This window comes from Ceratotherium simum, chromosome 26 (assembly GCF_057802395.1).
Source record: "Ceratotherium simum simum isolate JZ-2026a chromosome 26, ASM5780239v1, whole genome shotgun sequence".
Taxonomy (NCBI): Eukaryota; Metazoa; Chordata; class Mammalia; order Perissodactyla; family Rhinocerotidae; genus Ceratotherium; species Ceratotherium simum.
Window position 1 is genome coordinate 40,560,960 of NC_141925.1, and position 23,613 is coordinate 40,584,572.

Genomic DNA, 23,613 nt, shown 5'->3' on the forward strand with positions numbered 1-23,613 from the left:
AGCTCCAATTATTTGAGGTTTTCTATTAGAGTGGGGACCTAATTCTAAGTAATACAGCTTCCCATCACACTCAGAAGAAAATCCAAATTCCTTACCAAAGTCTGGAAGGTTCTACATGATCAGGTCCCGCTCCAGTATAAGTGCCTCCACTCCCCTCACTCACCATGCTCCAGTCACTCTGACTTTCTTTTTTGCCGCTTCACCACACCAAGCTTCTTCATGCTTTAGGGCCTTTGCACTTGCTTTCCCCTCTGCCTGGGTTGCTCCTCCTCAGATCTCCTCGTGGCTGACTCCTATTCAGGTCTCAGCTTAAATATCACTGCTTTAGAGACCATTCCCCTGCCCAATCTAAAACACCCAAGTCCCTCTCTTGTACAATACCTTATTTTAATTTTCTGCATAGAATTTAACACTAACCGATGGCTCTTAACTTGTTTATTGTCTGCCTCCCCCTATTAAAATGTAAGCTCCATGAGGATAGGAAATACAGAAATACTGCTGTATTTCCAGTGTCTAGAACAGTGCCTGAAACCTAATAGACACTCAAATAAGTACTTGTCAAATGAATGATCAAATACTATTTCAGGAATAAAGTGGTGGTTAACAGCAGGGTTTCTAAAGTCAGACGACCCGGATGAGAATCCTGGCTGGGCCACGTACCAGTTGCATTGTACAGTTGTATAACCAAGACTCTCTGTAAAATGAGATGACCCATGGCATAGGGTAGAAGTAAATGCAATGGCATTTATGAAGTACTCCCTCTCCTTCTCCCTCCTTCCTCTGAGACCTCCCTGCTTTCCTCCCTCCCCTGGGCCCCTCAAATTGTCACTTCTCTTCTGCTTTGCGTGCCTCTCTGCACAGTCTAGCTGAGACCAGGCCTTTGAAATTTGGCGGGAATTAACCTCACGATTTGGAAGGACCAGAGCTGCGCAAGCGCAGGACACCTACTTTTTCTCGCGCGCTAACTTTGCAGCCTCGACAGCCTATCAGAGTTAGCGTCAAAGCCCGAGTTCCGAGGACTCACCAATCGCATCTGGGAGGCGGGCCGCCGTGGAGGCAGTGGCGAGAGGGGGCGGGGACAAGGAGAGGGCACGCACAGCTCTCGCGGCCAGGGTTTCTGCGGGCCAATGGGAGAGGCCTGAGGTCTGAAGGCAATGGGGCGTGGCGTTGGCGGCTCCCGCAACCCGGGGCTGTCCAATGTCGGGCCAATCAGAGTGAGAAGGTGGGAGGAGACTAGCCAATCAGCGTGCAGGAAAGGCGAGGCAGGGGGTTGAGGAGACTCGCGCGGACGCCACCGGCTCCTGAGCTTCTGTCAGGGGAGCCCGGCGTGCGGAGGCGGCTGAGGAGGCGGGAAGGCGGCAGTGGTTGAAGGGGCGATTGCTGATTGCGGGGAGGAGGTCCGAGAGAGTGGGCAGCCATGGTGATGGCGGCGAAGAAGGGCCCAAGCCCGGGTGGCGGTGTCGGCGGGGGAAAGGCGGAGGCGGAGGCGGCCTCGGAGGTGTGGTGTCGCCGGGTGCGGGAGCTGGGCGGCTGCAGCCAGGCCGGGAACCGCCACTGCTTCGAGTGCGCCCAGCGCGGGGTCACCTACGTGGATATCACCGTGGGCAGCTTCGTCTGCACCACCTGCTCTGGCCTCCTGTGAGTGGACCGGCGCGGGGGCAGGGCTGGGAAGGAGCGGCACAGAACCGGCGTGGGGGACAGCGGGGACCCGGGGCGCAGGGACAGAGCCGAGGTGGGGGGCGGCGGGGAGGCCGGGGACGCGCCGGATGTGGCGAGAGGCCCGTGTGCTGCAGAGGTGTCATGGGGAAGGCACAGGGGCAGAGGAGACAGGACACACTTGAGGTCGCGTCGCAGGGGAAAGGAAGGACAGCGGACAGGAATGGAGAAACTCCCTAAGGGAGGCGAACTGAAAGTGGGGAGAATTGAAGGGGTCTGGGTGGCGGGGGGTGGGATAGAGATTTAAAGAGCCAGAGAATGACATACACCAGGAAAGGGAACTTCACGTAGGTGGAGGGCAAAAAGAAAAGAGATAGGGCAAGCTGGGCTCAAGATGAAGGTGTACCTTTCTTCCCTCTGGCTTTTGCCTATCCTGGAGTGTGAGATGGAGAAACCAACTTGAAATAGGTACGTTAACCCAGGTTGATGCATAGAGATAGCAGCAGGTAAAGTAAACATGTTCCAGTGTTTAGGTGCAGATCCTGATCTTGCAGGGCTCTGGAAGGCAACCCAGAGGTGGATTTCTTACAAATCTGAGATGAGAGCTGATGGGTTGCCCTGTTAGAGAGCTTAACTTTTCCAAAGGTGTGGGGATCTGGATGCACCATCCTTAAGTGTAATAATCTACATCTTTAAGCTCCTAGTTGCCATGGCTGGATCCTGGTAGTAGCATCCTGCAACTCATTCTAAATTTGGGGGAGTTTTGTTGTATAATCTGCAGTGCTACGCTTGGCGCTGGCACTGTATTTGGTCATGCCTGAGCTAATTCAGAGCCACAGTTCTAGCCCAGATTTCTGATTATATAGTAGTAAGGGCTTTTTTACCCCCTTAGGGAATTATTTGGCTAGCTGCATGATTAACGTTTGATACCAGGCCTGTGTCTCTATTTTTTATAAATTTATCAAGGGATTTATTTTTACTTTTTTAGTATTATTTTAATACATTGGTTTGTTTGGTTTGTTTTTAACAAGGAGCGCTTTCCTTGTTTCTTCTTACACTTTTAGGAGCTGAGGAGGGAGCAGTATTGTTCTTACATGACAGATGGGAGAACAGAAGCACATGGAGGTTTAATAACTTATCCAATGCCAACTGGGGTTGCTGTTTTCAGCATTTGTTGTTTGATGTTAGTTATGATCATGGCAGACCAGAAATGAAGAACCGAGTCTCCTAAGATACAGTTGAGGATTATTTTTTTATTCGGTTTTTACCTCCTCTGCCAAACTTCTATGTTCCAAGCAACCTTACTTGTGTGTTGTGAGGATGGACTTAACTTTGGTCTAAGTAAAAGCCATTATGGCTCTTGGAATAATGATTCCAAACTGGAATGTGTCAAACATCAAGATGGAATCTCAAATGAAGCAAAAAGATAGACATGAGACTGGGACAAGCACTCTGAGGAGGGCAGGAGCAAAATTTAGGAATATTTATGGCACAAAGTAGAAAGAGAGCAGATTCCTGAAGATCCTGTTATAAAAAGGAAAATCTGATTATAGAGTCTAAAGAGAAGTAAAGGGAAGCAGGGGTATAAAATTGATGGTATATCAGAGTCTAGGTCATAGGACGAAAATGTTAGGAAACAGTGTTAATTCATTCCCATGGTTAGCTGTGATGGGATGAAAGATAAAACACGGAATAAATGAGAAGTTCTGACATCATTATCATTATTTTGTGGATCTTGGTTTAAAGTCTCCCATAAATAACTTGTCCCTGCTATAATGAATATCCCTCAATCAGGACAGAAGGAGGGCCAAGGGATCTGGGACACACTAAAAACCTGGTTTCTTTTGCTGGAAAAGTTAACTCCTTAAATAGCAGTGCACAATTTGCAGAACTTTACTACTTTCCCCTGTGGTCATTGTTGTTATTCTCGTTAATGAAAAATCAAACACCTGTGATCTGGGCCGACACTGGGTGGAGATAACTATGGCCTGTGGATTGATTAGTTTAATAGAGAAGTACCCCAAGAGACCTGGCTCTGTCTGGGGTGTATGTACCTCAAATTGGGGGCTTAGCTCCTTAGGAACTTAAGTTCCCATGAGACCAAGTAGGAGGAATCTTTTTTCAGTTTCAGAAGATTCTAGAAAGGACATTTTGCCTTGTGTTTTGGTAAAGTATTATGAGAATCACTCAGAGTGATTCTTGAGGTGCTAGACTTTAGGGAACACATTTTGGTGGTTGGGAAATAAGAAGCTAGGCCAAAACTTTGTTAGCAGGAAGTGAGAGGAGAGTGGAGGATCAAGAGGCTGGGCCAATAAATGAAGCTGAACTGAAGGCATGTTGAGATTATAAAGTGAGAATATCAGAAGAAACTCTGCAAGAAAGCTGGGGTTTCCCTGGCTGTGCCTGTCTGCGTGGGTTCTGCTGGTACTTCTCATTTGCTAATTGGAGTTCTAATTAGCATGGACTAGGGCAAGGCAAATAAAGCTTTTAAAGAGGTCTTAAAGTATTACCTGTGTCCTCCGATGGACTGTGGGAAGGGCTGGGAGCTGGCAGGTGGGCCATAGGCAGAATGTGTGAGGGGGGCGTGCTTATTGCTGGCTGCAGAGTGAGGAGGGGGCACGCAGTCCAGCAGGCAGTGGAGAGGCACGGTTCCACAGTGACACAGACACCTGTGAACATCTTAAATCCACATGGTTGATTACCCATAGAATAGGATTTTGTGTTGTTGGGAAGTAAAAATTGTGGTAGGCCAAGAGACTGCACATTCATTCAGTCAGTCAGTCGACAAATATTTATTGAGTGCCTGTCAAGCCCCAGATGCTGTTTTAGGCACTGGAGATATGACAGTGAACAAAATTGACAAAGCACCCATCTTCATGTAGCTTACATCCTAGTGGAGGCCATGGACTCTAAATAAATCATTAAATATATAATTGCAGGTAGTGATAAATGCTGTGAAGTAAAATAAAGCTCAGCATGGGCTAGAGAGTGAAGGGAACTCATATTGAGGTGTGATGATGAAAAGAGAAGAAATATTCTTTGTTAAAATGAAGAGGATATTGAGGGGGAAAAATTGAAGTATGGTACTTAGTACCATAGCCAGAAAAAGGAGACAGAAGGACTGGCTTTATTTTGAAAGCCGGTTTTCTGTTGAGTGTGTTACAAATATGTCTGCCTCTTAGGGGGATGGAGTGTTCCGGAGGCAGTGAGCAGAATTACCAGAGTTCCCAGCTGGCTGGATTGGCTGATGCAGCAAAATTGACTGTTCCAGCCAAAGTTGAATTTCCCAAGATATGAAGAAAAATTCAGATTTTAATATTGGTGGGTGGGTATGACTGTGCCTTCATCCCTACATGTGTGAACTCATTCTCATTCTCTCTTTTTTAATGAGAAGTATTTTCTCAGCTGTAGCAAAAACCCACAGCGTTGGTGTGAGGGCGTGGAAGAGAAGCCACTGCTTTCTGACGTTTCTAAATATACATACATGCTGCCACAATTGTAGGTCCCGAATTTGACCTAGTTTGATTCATTTGGTTTTCTTTCAAAAGCTTATTTCCTTAACCTGGATATAGATCCTTTTAATTTCCCCAATAAAAACATGTGCTTGTTTGTTTAGTTGTGTTTCCAACTCTTCCACTGGAGGATGAATCTGCCATTTGAAGCTAGGGTGGTAAAGATTGTTGCTAAAAAGGATTTATTGCCAAAGCAGTGCCTTAAATGTTCTTTCTTATTTTGGTTTGCTTGGATGCCTCAAAGGATCCAAGGATTTCTTTCTTTAGAAGGAAAATAGATGTTGAGGCCTGAGATCTCATGACATCAGGGATGGGCACTACCTTTGACACCCAAATTGTTCAGCAAAGTATGTGACAGGCTTCCATGACCCCGCTGTTTGGGTCCATCCTTTAGTCCGTGGTCCTTCAGGTCTCAGTAGTGGATACTTGTCTCTTCTCCTTCTGCACAGCTTTACTCTGATAATGGGACTAAGTCAGGATTAAGGTGGACAGAGCTCTGGGCTGGGTGTCAAGCAATGTGCTTGACAGCTCTTTATTTGTGACAAGTTCTTACCCTCCTTGTGCCTTAGTTTCCCCGTCTGGCTTGCTAGTAGCAGTTCCTAGTTGAAGTACTTTTATCTCCACGGAAGGAAAGGTGTAGTATGTTATTCAATAATTCAGTACTTCTCCATCTGTCTGGGCTGGAGAAGTAGACATGTCCCTTGCCCTTATTTTAGTCCCATCCCTCCATCCCCTCCCACCTCACCTTTCATATTCACCTCTGCCCAGCAGAGGTGGACAGAGTCTCACTAAATTACAGACTTAGGCACTTTATCTTACAGGGCCCTTAGACAACTTGAAAAGCCCCTAAGAAAATAATTAATTACCAAAGGAATGAGAAGAAAGGAAAAAAATGTTAAAGGATTGATATTGAGCCTGATGAGGAGGGCAGCTGTAATATCAGGATTCTACGTGGCTCTATATGAGAGGACAGCTGTTTGTCATTGTCACTGAGGAAGAACTGCAGGAAACGGGTTGAAGCAGGGGAATTTAGATTAGGAGGAAGTTTCCTAAAATTAGTGAAATTGACCCTGGAGCAGGATAATAGGGGAGCCTTCCAGTTGGGGACTGTTAAGAGTCTGTAATAGAGACTCTTTTTGGTGATGTTTGGGTTCAAAATAAGAGCTAAACTGGGTTAGCTGAACGCAGCTCAGAGGCAGAGGAATGGAATCCCAGGAGCAAAGAAACACAGTCTGAGCTGTATGAATTTAAACACAAATATTCAGAGGTAAGGAATTCCCAAGTCCAAATTTGGCACAAATGAAAGAACTTTGGTGCTGGGTGGAACTGTTTTTTTCCATTGTTGACCTGGCAGAACCTTCTTATCTGAGCAGCTGAGCAGGTTTGAGGCTTTTATGAAGCAAGATAGAATCAAAATAGGGGCCAGTTTGAGGGTGTGACCACAGAGAAACAAAAGGTATGGTATTTGTAGAAATAGTAGTATGCTTAATAGAACCTGAGGGAGAAGAGGGAGAGGCAAAGAGAGAGAGAGAACTGGGCAGACCTTAGGATCTCTGCACGTGGCTTCACTTGCCAAGCAATTCATCGTACTTCAAAGAGTGATTCAGAGTACTTCAAATGCCATTTAGGTGCCCTGTGAAAAAGATATCATGACTCTGCTGAAGGCTTGGGTCCTAGGAATGTACTTGCCTTCATTTGGAAAAACTTGCCCTATTCTGGGCAAATAAATTTATCTTTACATTTCCCCAGCACCTCCTGGTTAGAAATAACAGAATGGATTTGCTGTGATAACTGGAGGCAGTGCCTCCTAGCTCTCACTTCTTTTGGGGAGAACCTGAGAGTTATGTTGGGGAGGCTGGATGCAAGTTGGAGAGTTAGGTCTGTTTAATTCCAGGCCAGTGACTCATATCTGGCCCATTGCATGACCCTGGTATGTACCCAGCAAAAGCAACACTCCTAGAGGAGAAGGGCTCTTGTTTCTAAATTGCTTCTCTCAGCAGCAGTGGACTCTGTGATTCAGAAGCAAATGCTCTGACTCATAGGCCATGTAACTAGGCGTCTTTTTGGGCTGCAGAGTGTTGCCTTGTCAAGAATTCTCCCTGCCCCCAAACTGTGGTTCTGGTTTTACATAATCCAGCCTACAGACATCAAGGTCAGAGCAGTGCTTTTTGTACTGTGCTACGGAAACATCCTGTTCCATCAGATTCATTTGGCCCAAAGACCTAAATCACTTATTTTCTCTGCCTTCCCTTCATCCTACTCCACCGCCCCCCAAAAAAACTTCCAGTCCAAGTTCAGCTGTAGGAAGTTCTGTTTTTCTAAGCATCCGCTCTAGATTGATGTGTGGGTCAAGTCTCTCCCCCTCCGCCTACAAGGAAGCACACCTCCCTGTTTACACTTTGCTAGCAGTTCCTGCTTGTCCTTTCAGGAAATGTCAATGACCTTTTTGTGATAGGCTTAGAATCTGTTTTTCTAGTGTAAACATAATATGTTTTACTTTTCCCATAACCATTTCTCTTCCTTCCCCCACTGCTGCATCCTGGTGCCACATTCTCCCTGATCCTTCTGTGTGCCTAAATGGCACTCTATTTCACTGAGAAGGTCCCTGGGTCCATCTTGTAAGCAAGTGCCTGGTGATCGAGGACTAGGTCCTATAATTTTTGTATCCCCCAAAGTGCCTACCACAATGCCTTGTATTTTGGCAAAGTAAATATTTGTTAGTGGCAAATGAAGAAGAGGACTGAGGACATGGGGACAGAGAGGTCTGCTCTGGCTAGACCTCCAAAAGGCATGGCATTCTGAGGAAGAAGAGCCTAGTGGTTAAAGGGAGAAAAGGCAAGGGAAAGAGTATAAAAGCAGGCTGTCTGGACTTCAAAACTAAATGTAACCAAGCCATTAGTAGGGGAGGCTTTAGGAGAGAAAACTGAAATACCTCTGAAATATGATCAGAAGAGAGTCTTCAGGGCAGATCAGGTTGAAGAGCTATTGTTTGACATGTAGTAACAAAGCCTTGCTTTTGGTTTTCCCTGCTCTTATCTTTCCTTGGGGCATCAATCCTCTTTGATATTGCTTGTCTTTTAAAGGGGTATCTTGAGACCCTTTACTTAAAAGTCTAGCAGCAGAATTGCTAAAAACGCCCTCAATTGTAGCCTCCAGTGTCCTGTGCTTTGTTAGAATCCCATGATCGGTCATTTATCATCCAGAAGGGCTGCTGTCCTTCACTGTTCCCTCTGCGCTGTGTCAATTGCCTCCGGCCCCCGCGGCCTTCACTTACACTAACGCAGCCTTCACTTACACTAACACATACTCTGCCCTACTTCCAGGCTTGGCAGGGTACCTTTATTCTGCGTGTGCACCTGTAAGCGCGAATATGTGTTTTCCCCACTTTCCTCTGGGGTTTCCATTTGGTAAATTTTGTCTCTTCCTTCTCCCTTTGCTTTCCTGAGGGCATCACCTAGGACCCTATTCTAGAGTTACTTTTATTTTCACATCTTGATTTGCCCGTTTTTCCCAGGGGCATAAACATCTAAAGAGGCCGCAGCAGTTGAGACTGTCTTTCCTGCATGTGCCTGTGGTCTTTCACTCCTGGTCCCAGGGTCTAGTTTCTTTGTTTTGGTTCAGCCAGTTTTGTTTTCATCTGATGAGGGCAGTAGGTCTAGACCAGAGTAAAACTTAAGGTGTGAAGAAAGGGGAACCTATGGAACCCTGCCTGGCTTAGCTCCAAGTTTCCCCTGCTAGAACACTCCGGAGGGCAGTGAGTGGGGGCAAGGAAGGGACAAGGAAGACTTCTCTGCTGTAATCTCCACAGGGCTTCTGTGGGCAGAGCTGGACTCCCAGGGAGTTAACAGAACACCCAGAGCTGGCAAAAAAGCATCGCTACAGGATATATATTCCTGACTCATGTCAATCTCATATCTCATAGTTGAACCTGACTTCCTCCTGCTTCACTGAAAGATCTAGAAATGAGAAAGTCTAGAATATTTCTTTTTCCAGAGATCTCTTCCTGAAAGAGAGGGACCCTTGCATCCCTACCCCCACTCCAGCCTTCTGTGTGGACGAGAGGAGGAGCAGCCAGCCGAGGGACCCTGGGTTTTGTCTCCAAGTCTCATCTTTGTTAGTGTAATCAGGAATAGTCATGGGCCTTCATTTTTGACTTTCCTCATGCTTGAGGGATTTGTGTCTTCATGGGCTCTGGAACCTTGAGGATGTGCTGTCTGTCAAAACAATGAGAAAGCGGGAAATGGGAAGTGGTTGCACCTCTGAGTTCCCAGAAGTACCCCTCAGCCTGAGCACTGAACTCTTGGGGTCTGAGCCAAAGTAGAAGATGCTTCTGGATGGGCAGGCTCTGCCATCCTCTCCAGAACGACTGGGATCACAATATGTTCCTGACTCTGTCCTTCCTGTCTCTCATTAGAAGCCTCCAAATATTCTTGCTTCCCTTCTTCCCTTGAATTAGGAAGTTGCTTCAGGCAGGGAATTCTACCTGAGCTTAATTGATGCGTTGTTTTACCCTTTCTCCCTCCCGCTCCTCCCATGAACAAGACCTGCAGTGCTAACTGCATTATACTTCTTTCTATTTCTCTCCCACAGGAGAGGCCTGAACCCCCCACATCGAGTCAAGTCCATCTCCATGACAACTTTCACTGAGCCTGAAGTTGTATTCCTGCAGTCCCGTGGGAATGAGGTGAGCTGCCACTGACAGAGTGGTTACATGCTGGAGTTGCCCTATCTGCCTGCAGAGCTTTGCCTCAAGATTATAGAAAAACCCTACAGTTTTCTTTTTTGGTCAAGTGTCTCTTATTTTTTTAGCATGTCAGATTTCTTGTCTCATGTATATTTGTATATTCACGGACTCTTAGTTACACAAATTGTGGTTTGTCTAGGCCCCTTGTTGGAGGAATCAGGGGAAGGAGCAAAATCTGTGTAGGGGGTGGCCCCTGGGCACTCGAGGGGTAAAACGGGTAGAGCGCCAGTTGATGAGCATTCAGAGTTGATTGGGCCCACCCCTCTGAGTAAGATCTCCTGGAGCCAGTTCTGCTGACCCGAGCATGAGCAACCCAGGTTAAGTCCATGTCATTTACTTGAAAGTGAGTTAAACCCCTTCCCAGCTAAATCTGCTGGTGGGAAGTTGCCATCCTTGGTGTTAGCAGTACCCCTAGCTTACGGTGATTGGCTTACCTGGGGGTACAAATGAGGGCCTCTGGAGGGTTTTCCGGAAGTCACAGCTCTGAACATTGTCCCTGACCCCACCCCCATCCAAATTTAGTTCCCCATAATTCTCATGGCCCCCTATTTTCTTTTGTAAGATGTGCCACAATATGTAATTATAAATTTATTTTTACTTATCTAAGGCATGACCTTCCGTTAGATGATCAGCTCTGTGAGGACAAGGATCACGTCTCTTTTGTAGGTCTACCCAGATCCTCACACTGGGTCCACGCTCAATAAATAGTGATTGATGAAGAAATTGGAAGTGGGATCATTGCCATCTCATGCTTTCTGCTTCAACTCCTCTGTCACCTGACTCCATTCCTTTAGGTTTGCAGGAAGATTTGGCTGGGTCTTTTTGATGCTCGGACATCTTTAATACCAGATTCCAGGGATCCTCAGAAGGTGAAGGAGTTTCTCCAGGAGAAATATGAGAAGAAGAGATGGTAAGGAGGAGGAAAGAGATTGCTGTGGAGACATGTGTCCACGGCATACCGCATCTGACAGTCAGTTTGCAGAGTTGAATTAGGGCTTCTCTCAAAGGCTAGACTTGGGCTGAGTCTGTTCCATTCCGATTCAGTTAGTGCTAAATTCTGATTTCAAAATAATAAAGCTACGTGAAAGGACAACTTGTTTTTGATCACTAACCTTGCAGATTTGATATCCCCTCTTTTGGGAAAGTGATTGGAGGGGGAGTTAGGCCTGTGGGACTGTGGGTTAGTTTTTATAGCTCAGCTGATTTCAGGTATGGAGAGAGGTGTCTAGAAGCACCTGTCCTATAGCTTTATGCTTTTAAGACATCGTTTCGTTCATGATTTATATGTATTCTGTTTTCCTGATGATGAAAACAGCATCTCTGTTCTCTCTTGCCTTTTTTCTCCCCAGGTGTCACTTCCTATTGTTTGATCTCTAGGGTGTGTGCAAGGGCGGGGGGGTGCCTGGATGGTAACTATAGGGTGGGGAAGAGAATGCAGAGAGCAAGGAGATTGATGTAGAGAAAACAGCATTTTTGAGTCCCTCCTGAGGGTGTCCTCAGGATAAAGAAGATACTTCCAGAGTAGGGACCACATACACGGTAATGGAAGAGGGTTTTATCAGAAGTAGCAGGAGCTGGCAGGATAGGCTGTGAGCACTCAGAAGAGGAGGTGGCAGAAACTTTTTCTATGGGACAGAGAAAGAGGAATCTGAAGAAACACCCAGGAAGTAAAAAGAGGGACCTTGAGTAGGAAGTTGGAAAATAAGATCGCCTATCTGTCCGCATTTTGCAGGTCTTATTACTTGAAACCCAGATGGTTTGACGTGTCAGAAAGCAGAGGGAGAGAGGAGGGAAAAATAGACACAAGCCAGAGCAAACTGAACATTCCTGCAGGAAAAAATGAGCATCTGACAGTAAAGGGGAAGCTCAAGAAAGACAGAACTTTTCTAAGTTGCTAAATTCTCTTTAATTCAAAAAAGAGAATTAGTAGGGAAAAATGAGAAAGGACTTTGACTGCTGTAACCTATGTTTTCCCAAACACCTAAGTTGAGCCTGGGCCGAGGTTTTACCCCTGTCCTTTCAGCCTAACTATTCTTTCTCAAAGGTATGTCCCCCCAGACCAAGTCAAGGGGCCCGCTTATACCAAAGGCAGTGCCTCCACCCCTATCCAGGGCTCCATCCCAGAAGGGAAGCCCCTGAGAACGCTTCTGGGGGATCCTGTGCCATCTCTCTCAGCTGCTGCCTCCAGCTCGAGCCAGGTAACTCTCAGATCTGCCCTTCAAGATTATTTTGGGATTTGGGAGACAGGGCTATTAGTTTCCTAAATCAAGTCCCCTGGACTTAGCATACAGCAGGACAGGAGGTGTGAGTTGGTTACCTATGTCTTGCATCTGTCACCTTGGACTCGTATCTTTTGGAAGAAAAAACCCAACAGGAAGTGGTATTTAGGGAAGTCAGAGTATCATCTTCAAACCTGGCCTTTCCTCCAAGGAAACACAGAAGGGACTGAGACACTGCTTCAAGCACCTGGGAAAGATGAGGAGGTGACCACTCCATGGGGACTGTTGGGCGACATCCCTGTATATCTCATGGTTGCCTTGACCGATAGGCTCTCAAATGTGTGGTTCCGGGAGCTGGTATACTGAGAAGATGGAGGAATTAGGTATGAGAGGGGCTAAGGCAACTTCTGCCCAGAAAGCCTCTTGGTTGAGGGCAGTTTATCCCTCTCTTCTCTCTCTACTTGCCTCTCTGGGGGCAGCCTGGGGAGCCACGCAGGGGCCTGGGTCATGTCTGGGATTCCAAGTGCTCTATGTAATGCCTTCTCCTCCAAGTCTGTCAGTCAGTCTCAGCCTCGGACATCCCAGCCCCGGAGCTCTCAGCCACCCCCTCACTCCTCGGTCAAGAAAGCCAGTGCTGACCTGCTGGCTGACATTGGTGGAGACCCCTTCGCTGCTCCCCAGGTGGCACCAGCTTTTGCTGCATTCCCAGCCTTTGGGGGTAAGTGGGACTTGGAATGAGAACCTTCCTACAACGTATATAACCCATAACACAAGGCGTTCACTCCCTTGGGGTGAGCAAGTTTCATGTGGCTCTCTCTCTCTTCACACAAATGAACATGAGGGTAATTCTGAAGCATCAAGGCTAGGAGGGTTGGGGTCAAGTGAGTACGGCCAGGATTATGTTTGGGAGTTTGACCATAAAGCATTACGGTTGGGGGCTCCTAGTCCTTCCTTTTAGAACACTGGAAATAGCCCTTTTATTTCTTTCTCTCTCTATTAAAATGGGGGCAGGGGGATTATCATGTGTTCCATTTCCCCTGCCCTCTCCCCAAAGATCAGCAATAGGCAAGGGAAGGTTGAATAAAGTGGTATCTAGTTTCCCTTTTTCCTTTTCAAGACCCTTCTCCCATGCAAAAAGTTTTGTTTCACATGACTCTGCCCAAACTAGGCCCTGACAAAAATGTTGATACCTCATAGAGTAAGGATAAAAGATGGTAGGGGGTGAACTTGGAGGCTTCTGAGATCCCCTTTCCCCTGCATGTTCTGGCTCTCTGCCCTAGGCCACTGCCGTATCCCTCTGAAGAGGACCCTGTGGAAAGGCAGATGTCCCATCGGGTGGCCTTTGGCCTTTAGAATTTGTGTATATTATATAGATTACCTATACATTGTATACATATAAGCTTTGTATTCCCTCCATCTCTAGGCCAGACACCTTCCCATGGGGGCTTTGCCAACTTCGATGCCTTTGGCGGTAGCCCCAGCTCCTCTGCGTTTGGAAGCATTCCTCCAGCTGGCCAAGCCCCGTTCCAGACCCAGCAAGCACCCCCAGGTGAACTCTGCCCTACCGCTCTCCTTTCTCTCTTGCGCTGCCTCCAGCTGTCCACCTCCATACATCACCCTTCATTCACATCTGCACCAACCTAAGGAACTGTGAAAGGAAACAAAAGACAAAGAGAAGAAGCTCCAGGAAAGGATGAAGGGAGTCTGATGAGATTCTGTCAGGAAGAGGGGGCTCTATTGTTCTATTTTTCACATAAGGAAAGTGGCTAAAATTGCAGTATGAGTTGTGTGGGTTGTGCGCTAGATTTCTGATTGGGAAGTATGGGAGACCTAAGTCCTAGACAAATTGAGAACGGCCCTGACCTTTTCTCTAGAGTGCTCTGATTGTCTGTGTTGTATACTGCCCAAAAGGCAAGGCCTGGTCAGAGTCCAAGGTAGTCTGCCGAAGTCCTCACCCCTCCCTCTTAGCAGAAGCCTGTAAACTCGATGTTGTGTTGGTTCTGTTGTGCAGTTGAAAGAGAGTCTAAAGGCCACCTTAAAGCATTCAGTTCCTAAGCTCCCAGACATCGAGTCTTCACTGCCTTTGGGCTGCCCCTCTTCATTTGGACTTTCTGGAAGCAAGGGAGAACAGCTGGAGCGCTGTCAAGACCATATGTCTGGGGAAAGCCAGTGACTTACTCTCTCTCTTTCTCCCTTCCCCCACCTGCCCGCCCTTTCCCTGCTCCACCCTCACTGCCAGCCAGTCGGATGCTCACTGGAAGTTACAGCTTTGGTAAGTTATCCTTCCCACCCCACAGCTTACCCAAGGTAGGAGCCTATGGCAGGTCCTCTGATCCTAGAGTTTGGAGGTCTGGAAGGAATCCTTCAAGTTTAGCCATTTTATAGATGAGGCAGAGGGGCAGAGCTCAGCCCAGAGCCCAAACTTCCTGACTCTCCCTCTGCCTACAGCCTTCCCACTGTGCCACTGTGAACTGGTTGGTTAGTTTTGTTTTTATTTTATTTTAATTTTTTTCGAATGGGAGAAAAAGAAGCATTTTATATTGCTAAAAGTTAAAATTCACAAAGAAGTTCTCACATCATGAACTTAAAGTAACTGATAGGGTAGCCTTGAAATTCATAAAGCAAAAGCTTTTAGACACAATGAAAAGCTAATAAACCAATGGACAGGAAGACTATAATAGATTCTCTCCCAAGATTAATAGATAAAGTACATAGACAAGTAAGGAAGAAAGTGGACGATTTGAGTAACACTTTAACAAGTTTGACATAAGAAATATAAGTAGAACTTTGTGACAAAAAGTCAGAATATATATGATTTTCGAACATATTACCCTTTTATAATTTGACCATATACTAGAAAACAAAATCTCCATAAATTCTAACAAGTAGAAATTGCATAGGTCACGTTCTATATGATAAAAGATGTCCTAATCAAAACTGTCCTAAAAGATGTCCCAAAACAATGTTTCACGTCCTTAAAGGCATGAAACAGAGAGGGAGAAGATCATTACAACGTGGAAAACAGACAAAAAGCTGATAGGCATAATGTGTTTTTTAAACTCCTATAAATAAGAAAGAAAGAAGAGAATAATGGACAAGGGATACAAGCAGATAATACCCAGAAAAAATATGAAAATGTCCTCAACCTGACTAATCAGGGAAAATGCAAAGTAGGAGAAGAGAATAATTGTGCACATTAAATTCACACAAATTGTACAGATTGATAAAGGCCAGTATTATGTGGGGGAAATGGGCCCTGTGGTATGCTGTTGGCAAGAATGTAGATTGGTACAAGAATATTCAATTGAGCGAGAGGAAAGTTTCTGGGAACAGGAAAGTGAAAGGAAACAGCCTATACAAGGTGGTTATAAATTGAGCCATTCAGAAATGCATTTCTAGCCCGACCAATTGCCTTAATGAGAGAGGTTAAAGGGCCACCCTTTATAGGAGAGAAGGAAGGCGTCAGCTCTGGAGCATCCCAGGCTGAATCTGGGATGAAGCTTTTGTCCAGTGTCTGGTTATCTCAAAAAGCAGACAGTCTGCAGCCAGATCCAGAGCCCACCAGCATTTATTTATAAGGCTCTTGCCATTGCTAGGAGCGTCCACACATTAGTCTCCGTGAGGGAGGAGAGAACTCCATTTTGCAGTTGAGGAAACTGACTCAACTTCGCCAGTGACTTGGCCAAAATCGAATAGCTGATAAGTGGCAGATCCCATTCACTTTCCACCACACCATGATCACGAGGGTGTTTCTTTGTGACATAAAGAACTACTGGGTATGAAGTAGGGAGATTTTGGTGAGAGGTGGGTGTCTCTTCTGACAGCCTGGTTGTATTTTTATATTTCTGAGGGGGAGTATGGAGAAGGGAGGTTTCTAAAACTGCAGTTTCCCCTGAAGCTGCTATAAGGCATGTATACCCGCCCAGCTGTGTGGAGTGAGGCTCTGGAATTGTAGAAGAAGCGGACAAGAGCACAGGTATTCCTCGCTGGCCTCCTTTCTGAGAATGTGCTGTCTGCAGGGTGCCGCCCCCACCGGAGCAAAGGCTGGCTCTGCCCTCTAGTGTTGGAAGGAGGCACACAGCACTCACTGCCTGCAGACAGGAGGACAGTCCTTCTCCCAGCCTGGAAGGGCTGAGGACCTGCTCATCACTGAGGGGAGCTCCCCGGCATGAAGGCCCAGAGCAGGACAGCAGAGTCTGACCTAAGTGAGGACAGGGAGCTGTGTTTGCTTGGAAATTCCATATACCCCGAGTCAGTCAGGAGAGGGAAAGGCTGGAGGCCTGAAATCAGAAGATCCACACCACCCTGCTGGCTTTCCAGCCTTCCTTACATTCTGTGGATTGGAGAGGATTGAAGAGCAAGTGTGCGTTTGCAGTGGCATTCAGGCCTAGTGCTTGTTCCTCTAGAAAGCCCAGGAGTTGGGGAGGGCGAGAGGCCGAGGAGAGCACTGTCTTTTAAGTCCTGGCACTCAAGAAGCAGCCATCTTTGGAACCTCGCAGCAGGCAGGCCCTGGGCTCCTGTCTTCCCTGCTGGATTCTCGGCTTCTCCAGGTTAGCGCCGGTCACTGTCGGTTCTGCTCGGGGCCTAGCACAGAGAAGATACCCTTAAAAACGGGTTTTAGATAAATAACAGCCTAACCCTTTAGAAAAGGAAGAGCATGGGGCCAGCCCCGTGGCTTAGCAGTTAAGTGCGCGCTCCGCTACTGGCAGCCCGGGTTCAGATCCCGGGCGCGTACCGATGCACCGCTTCTCCGGCCATGCTGAGGCCACGTCCCACATACAGCAACTAGAAGGATGTGCAACTATGACACACAACTATCTACTGGGGCTTTGGGGGGGAAAAAAAAAGGAGGAGGATTGGCAATAGATGTTAGCGCGAGCCGGTCTTCCTCAGCAAAAAAGAGGAGGATTAGTATGGATGTTATCTCAGGGCTGATCTTCCTGACAAAAAAAAAAAAAAGAAAGAAAGAAAAGGAAGAGCATGGAGATTCAAAATACAGTTCTGGGGCATTCATAAAAATGCCCAAAACTTTACTGACAAGAAGCCAGGCTGAGATTTGAGGGGCCAGGGAGCAGTGTGGATTTGAGAACCCAGCCTGGCTTTGCTGTTGCCTTCGCTGCCTCGTGACTTTGGCCTTCCCTTTCCCTCCTTCTTCTTCTCTCTCTGAGAAAGAAAAGGATCTTCTCTTGGGAGAAGATCCTCCCATCCTCATCCTTTCCCACTTTCTGCGGGGTTTTGTCCCATCAGCTTTCTTATCTGAATTTCACCTCCACTTTCTCCACCTCTGCTGGCATATTCCCTTTTTCCCACAAATATGCTTCAAGTTGCCCAACCTACAAAATGTTCCTGCAGCCTTACCCCTGCTCCTCTCTGTTGTCTCACCTCCTTCCACAGCCCTGCCTCTGGGAAGAGGAGCCTATGGCCTTCACTTACTCATTTTTTATTGTTTTCTCTTTTTTTTTTTTTTTACACATTTTATGGCATAATATACATATTGTTCTGCTCCTTGAATTTTTTTTAATTTAACAGCACTGTTAGACTTTTTTTTACCAGTACATTAAGAGCTTCCTCATTCCTTTTTTATAGCTGCACAATAGTCCAACTTATGTATATATCATAATTTATTTAATGAGTCCCCTGTTGAAGACTATTTAGGATGTTCCAGTCTTTTGCTATTAAACAATGCTGCAGTTAATAACAGTGTATATGTCATGTTTTGCACATTTGCAAGTTATATCTGTAAGAAAATTTCTGGCAGTTGAATTGGTCTATTGGGGACACAGTTGTTGCAGAAAGAAACAAAAATATCTCACTACAAATATGTCGAGTGCTAGGAAGGGAAAACACAAGGTGCTGTGAGAGGAAAACCAGGATCAAATTCACATTGTGGGTCAGGGAAGGCCCATTGGAAGACATGGTTCTGTTAAGCAGGCCAAGGCCATGGGTGGGGCCTCTTGTTCAAAGCGGAAGCAGAGCATGTGGGAAGGCCAGAGTTGAGGGTCCAGGGGAGGGCCTTGGTCACTTGTGTTTATCATCTGAGTCAGCCATCATGTGTTCCTTTGAGACTTTGTCTTGCTTTTCTGACCCTGGAAACAGTTTCTTATATCATAGGTATGATAATTCCTCACATTTGTGTTATGCTTTATAGATTTCAAAACATTTTCACCTACCTTAGAGGGTCTTTACAGCCTCTCTACGAGAGAGCTGGGAAAAAATGTGCTCAGGAGAGTGAGATGGTTTGCTCAAGTCACAGGGTTAGAAGTGGTAAAGCCACAACTAGAATCCAGTTCTTCTCACTCTGCCTATTCAGGTATTCATTCAGCATACAATTCTTGAGCACCGTCATGCGGCAGACACTACGCAGTGTATTTCCTTTCAGTAATAATGAGTCTTCCAGAACTCATAAAAATAAAGCTTTTGCCCATTTGTAGCCTGATTTTACCGTTGCAATAGCCCAGAGTGGTTGACAGGATCTCACTGTACAGACAAGATGTAGACACACAGATAAAGGGGCTTTATTAAAATGACGGGGCCTTGGGCCTCTTCCCATAACATGAGATTGCTCGGGATTTCCAGGACTTGCTCCTTGGGCTCCCACATGCAGCTTGTCCTCTTGTGCTTTTTCTTTTTAGATGTGAAGACCAGAGAGGGTAGCAGACCCTGCAGTCGGCCCTGCCCAGTGAGCAGTGTGCCCAAGCCCTGAGCTAAGCTCATAGCGTCAGGTGGCCTCCCTAGAGGGGACAGCTCTGATGGGAGTGGTGGAACGCTGGGAGTTCCAATGGAACAGTGGTGACGGCTGGAGATTCATGCTCATCACCCCCAGTGCCATCTCCACATTCTATGAGAGTCTCCCGAGGGTCCTCGGGCCCTTCTTCCCTTCACAGCTACTCCTCCACCCTCTCTACCTGCCCCTTCATATGATTTATCCATAAATGGAAATGCTGGTTTGAGGAAAGGACAGACTTTTCCATCTTTTGAGGAAAAAATGAGAAGTGTAAGTCAAACTAGAGCAGGAGGGACGATGGTCCAACACAAGGAAGAATGGCTTTTCTCTTAGCAGTGGCAGCTTTGAGCACTAGGGAGATTGAGGAAGGCTGAGTATCACGTTGCCTAGAATTCTGGGTGGAAGACAAGCCCTCTGAACTGGGTGATCCATGGGAAAATGGGCTGGCTCAGAGAAGCCAGTTGGTGCCTCTCATGCCATCACTCCACTCCTTCTGCACCACATCCTTGCCTCCATCTCTTCTCCTGCCCCTTCCATCCCGTCTCACCCCAGCGCCCCCCCACCCCGTTTTACTTCCTGTGATTGCCCAGGGAGCAGCCAGGTGACTCCATTTGGTGCCTCTCCTCTTGCACCTGCCAGTCAGCCCAACAGCCTCGCAGATATGGGCAGCCTCCTGGGAGCCGGGGCGTCAGCTGGAGGTGTCCCTAGCAGGTAGGTCTGGATGTCAAGGAGTTTGCCTTAGAGCTGGAGAGCCAGCCAAGAAACCTCAGCCTTGCTCTTCCCAGCCCGCTCAGCTCCTCCTGTCCAGCGGGACCGGGTTTACCATCTCCTGTGCCTTGCCCAGCTTGTCTCCTTGGTGCTGGATGACATGCATGCTGACTTCTCTCCCCATATTGCAGCATCTTCGGGATGGCCGGCCAGGTCCCCACGCTGCCATCGGCTATGACTGGTGGAGGCAGCAGCGCAGGGCTTTCCTTTGGAGGTAAGTCTTGCGTGTGGAGACCCAGGGAGGGGATCTGAGGCCAAGAGGAAACTGGGGACTCTGGACAGGGAGGGGAGTGGAAAGAGATGCACACCAAGATTTGGAGGAATGCTCAGTTATCACAATATCAACCAAATGAGAAAAAAAATAACCATGTCTTTCTCCCCCCTACCCCATTCCACGCTGAGCAGCCTTCACCAATCCTTTCACAGCTCCTGCTGCTCGCCCCCAGCTGCCTTCCACCAACCCATTCCAGCCCAATGGCCTGGCCACAGGTAAGCCTCCCAGACTGTCCCCTAGCCCTGACTCTCTCCAGGGCATAAATTCCCCTGCACCTCTCTCCCTTGACAGCCCCCCACACATACCCCCACTGTCAGGAGGAGTAGCAGGCAGCCTCAGCTGGCATTTGTAGTCCTCCCAAAACAAGTCCCCTTGTTCACCCTTTACCAGCCCAGGCCAGACCTGGTTTAATTTCCAGGCCACCTAGTGGGCAAAAAGTAGAAGCACCCAGGTCACAGAATCAGAATTAGAAAAAACAGACTGCTACTTACCTGAGCCAGTTCTGAGGTTTCATGTTGACTGATACTGTCAGTGATTCTCCTTTCTCCAGCCCTCAGCAGTGTCGCTCTGGGAGCCCAGCCTCTGTCCCTTCTGTGTCCCACCTGAAACCATGAATCTTGTTCTCTACCCTCATCAGCCAGAGTCCTGTGGTCTCCTCTTACCCTGGCCCTCCCCAGCCTCTGCTTTTCTCTCTTCAAACGTATGCCCTCCTCCTTTTTTTTCATTTTCAAAAACCTTGAGGCCAGGAAGAGAGTATAATAATGGCTACCAAGCTGACCCATGTGGCAGGCCCAATGCTGAGTGCTTTACATCATTATTTAATTTTCACAGCAGCCCTGGGAGATAGGTACAGTCCTCGTTTTAGAGATGAGAGAACTGAGTCACAGAGAGGGCTAATAATTTGCTTTAGTTTATGCAGTTTCATAGGTAGCCATGTCCATGCTCGTAACTACTGTGCTCTCCACGGGCAGGAGGAAGGCAGGTTTGGTAGGTTGTGTGGAAGCCAGAGAGTTCCATGGCTCATTCAGGGTACTTCCACAGGGTGCCTCTGGATAGGAATAAACTATATCCCATTTCTCCATCTTGGAGGGATTTAGGAAGAACTGTTCTCCAGCCTCCTTTCCAGAACTTCACCTGAGCCTCATGTGCCTCACCCCACAGGGCCCAGCTTTGGGATGAGCAGTGCTGGGCCTGGCTTCCCCCAGACAGTGCCACCCACCGGGGCCTTTGCCAGCACCTTTCCACCATCGATGTTCCCCACACAGACCTCAGTGACTCAGCAGCAGAATGGTAAGGGATTCAGACCTCACCCCCTTTCTTACCCCTATTCCTCACCCCCAGGGACTCTGTGTGTGTTTATGAAGGAATGTTAGGGAGCTAGACATCTGAGCTAGTTCCCTTTTGGACCAGTAGCAGGAACCAGGGAAGCAACAGCGTTGCCTGTGTCCTCTGACTCAGCTCCATTATTCCCTACTGTAAGAAAGCAGGCAGGCCTCCTCTTGCTGCCCGCCTGGGGAGGTTGCTGTGCCTGCCCTGCAGGGAGGTGGGCAAGCTGGTCAGCACCAGCACAAGGGGCAGGCTCATGGCAGCTGAATGTTCGCTCTTGGTTCCCAGGCTCTTCCTTCAGCAACTTAGGATCAGCCAAGCTGGGGCAGAGGCCACTGAGCCAGCCAGCGGGGATCTCCACCAACCCCTTCATGGTGAGTGCCCTTGTGTGGGCATGTGTGGGGTGTGGCCTTTCACTCTGGGGGTTGGGGACAGAATCCTTCCAGGAGAAGAGGGCGAAGTGGGGTGGAACTGATGCCCCTTTCTCTGAAGTTCTGCCTGGTCTATGCCGGGGAGGAGGGGGCTAGGTAATGGGCCTCAGCTCTTCCTGGCCCTGTCACCTCCACACTGCCCGCCCCCTCCACTGGCCTCTTAGCTCCCTCACTTTCCCACTGACCTCAACTCAGTAATTTTGAGGGAGAAAGGAATCCTGAACTGCATTTCTTCTGTGGCCTCCAGCTTTTCTCCACTAATCTAACAATTTGTGGTGGTTGTTGTTTCTTTCCAGACTGGATCCTCATCAAGCCCTTTTGCCTCCAAACCTCCGACCACCAACCCATTCTTGTAGCAGTGTGTCCTGGGGGGGGCCCTGTCCCTGCTCTCTGGGGCCCCTCTGCTGCCTGGAGCGCTGGTGACCACTTGACTGTGGCATTTCTGTGGGTCTGAGACCAGAATGGGCCTTGTTTTGCAGGGTGGGTGTCTTGGGGATGGTAGAGGTCCTGATGCTTTGCTTGGGGCTTGCAGATAAAAGGGCAGCTTCCCAGGTCAGCTGCCCCCAAGGCTTCCTCCCTTCCTCCCTCCAGCCCCCACCCAGGCAGGAGGCCCAGGAGGAGAGAAGGCGGGGCCTGGCCTAGAGGAGTGATGGTGTTTTATTTCTCAAATTATTCATTATGATGACAATAATCCTCCTCCTCTCCTGCCTTCAGCATACACAGCGCTCCCTTCACTCCCAGCCCTGTGGGCAGAGGAAGCTGTGGGCACAGACTGACCCGGTTGCCCCGTGGGAACAACTCTTCCCCCATGCCCAGCTTTCCAGCGCTGTTCTCCTCGTGGACAGAAGCACACTGGGAAAGTAGGGTAGAGGTGGAGATGAGGCGTGGTGTTGCCATAAGGGCCCCGGGGGCCAGAGTGCCCTTGGGGCCTGGCTTGGGCCAACACATCCTTTTCTCCCCACCCCCGCTGGAAAGGAGGCCCTCCATGGCTATGCTTCCCCAGCTCCCTTCCTCATCCTGGGCACTCAGGATGAATAGTTTTACCGACTTACTTAGACATGCCCAACTCCTGTCAAGCACTTTAGTTAGCCGTGGTGTCATGTTTGGATACCAGTGTTTTATATTTATACATAGAATTTTCTAATATAGCCTATTATATATATACACACACACACACACATACACACATAGAGAACTATATACACACATGCAGCCATTCTTCCGCTCCCAGACAGTACTTTTACGTGGGGAATGGGACAAACCCCCATCTGTGCCTCCACCAGCAAAGCCAGAGCTCCAGGGGGTGGGGGGGAGGGCAGTCACATGTCCTGTCCACCCCAGAGCCTGGGCTTTTCCAGGGAAAGGCTCTGTGCAATTGGCTGGTTTTTTTCTTTTTTCCACGTGCCTCCCCCGCCCCCAATCGCTGCACCAAAGCTGTTGCTGGCAATGTTGGAAAAGAACTGCGTTTGAAAGAAAAAGAAAATGGCTCTCGTGGTCTTGCTTTGGGCCTGCTTCAGGGGCCTCATGTCAGTCAATATGACTGCCTAGGTCAGTGACAATGCTGCCTGGCCAAAGACAGGACTGGTTGCTGGACAGAGCCAGTCCATGTCTGAACTGGAGTCCGGTGTCAGCGATGGGAGGAAGCACGGAGGGAGTTAAGTGGCTATGGCGGGGGAGTCGATTCCCACCGGGGCTGGGGTGGACAAGGGAGGAGGTGCCAGTGCGGAGACGGGAGTGGGCCTAATCCGAGTAGAGCTCCCCCTCTCCTGGGTTGGGGGCATTCTCAGCCCCTCCCCAGACTTTCCACCTGAGGATGTTGTGTCAACAGTAGTGGTACCTGCAGTGTTTGTGTGGTGACAAGACAGACGGCTTGGGTTAAACACCTCGCCTGGTGGAGGAGAGGCTCAGCCTTGCTGTCAGGAGAGCTTCCTCCCTTCTTCACTGTTGCCCAGGATCTCT

General features: G+C 48.1%; 1 protein-coding gene across 6 annotated transcripts; it reads left to right on the forward strand.

Moving 5' to 3' along the window:
* The first annotated feature begins 1,265 nt into the window (after positions 1–1,265).
* On the forward strand, positions 1,266–23,137 carry AGFG2 (ArfGAP with FG repeats 2). Of its 6 annotated transcripts, none has more exons than XM_014797122.2 (13): positions 1,269–1,638; positions 9,759–9,852; positions 10,707–10,822; positions 11,957–12,110; positions 12,684–12,849; positions 13,555–13,680; positions 14,371–14,403; positions 19,446–19,566; positions 19,755–19,837; positions 20,029–20,112; positions 21,059–21,187; positions 21,512–21,597; positions 21,951–23,137. In XM_014797122.2, the coding sequence occupies exons 1-13, from the start codon at positions 1,418–1,420 to the stop codon at positions 22,008–22,010; spliced, it is 1,473 nt and encodes a 490-aa protein (XP_014652608.1). In that variant the 5' UTR covers positions 1,269–1,417; the 3' UTR covers positions 22,011–23,137. The 6 variants fall into 6 exon arrangements, with proteins under 6 accessions (XP_087273778.1, XP_087273777.1, XP_087273779.1 ...); XM_087417649.1 differs by having other exon boundaries at positions 20,050–20,112; XM_004442869.3 differs by lacking the exon at positions 14,371–14,403.
* The last annotated feature ends 476 nt before the right edge of the window (positions 23,138–23,613 follow it).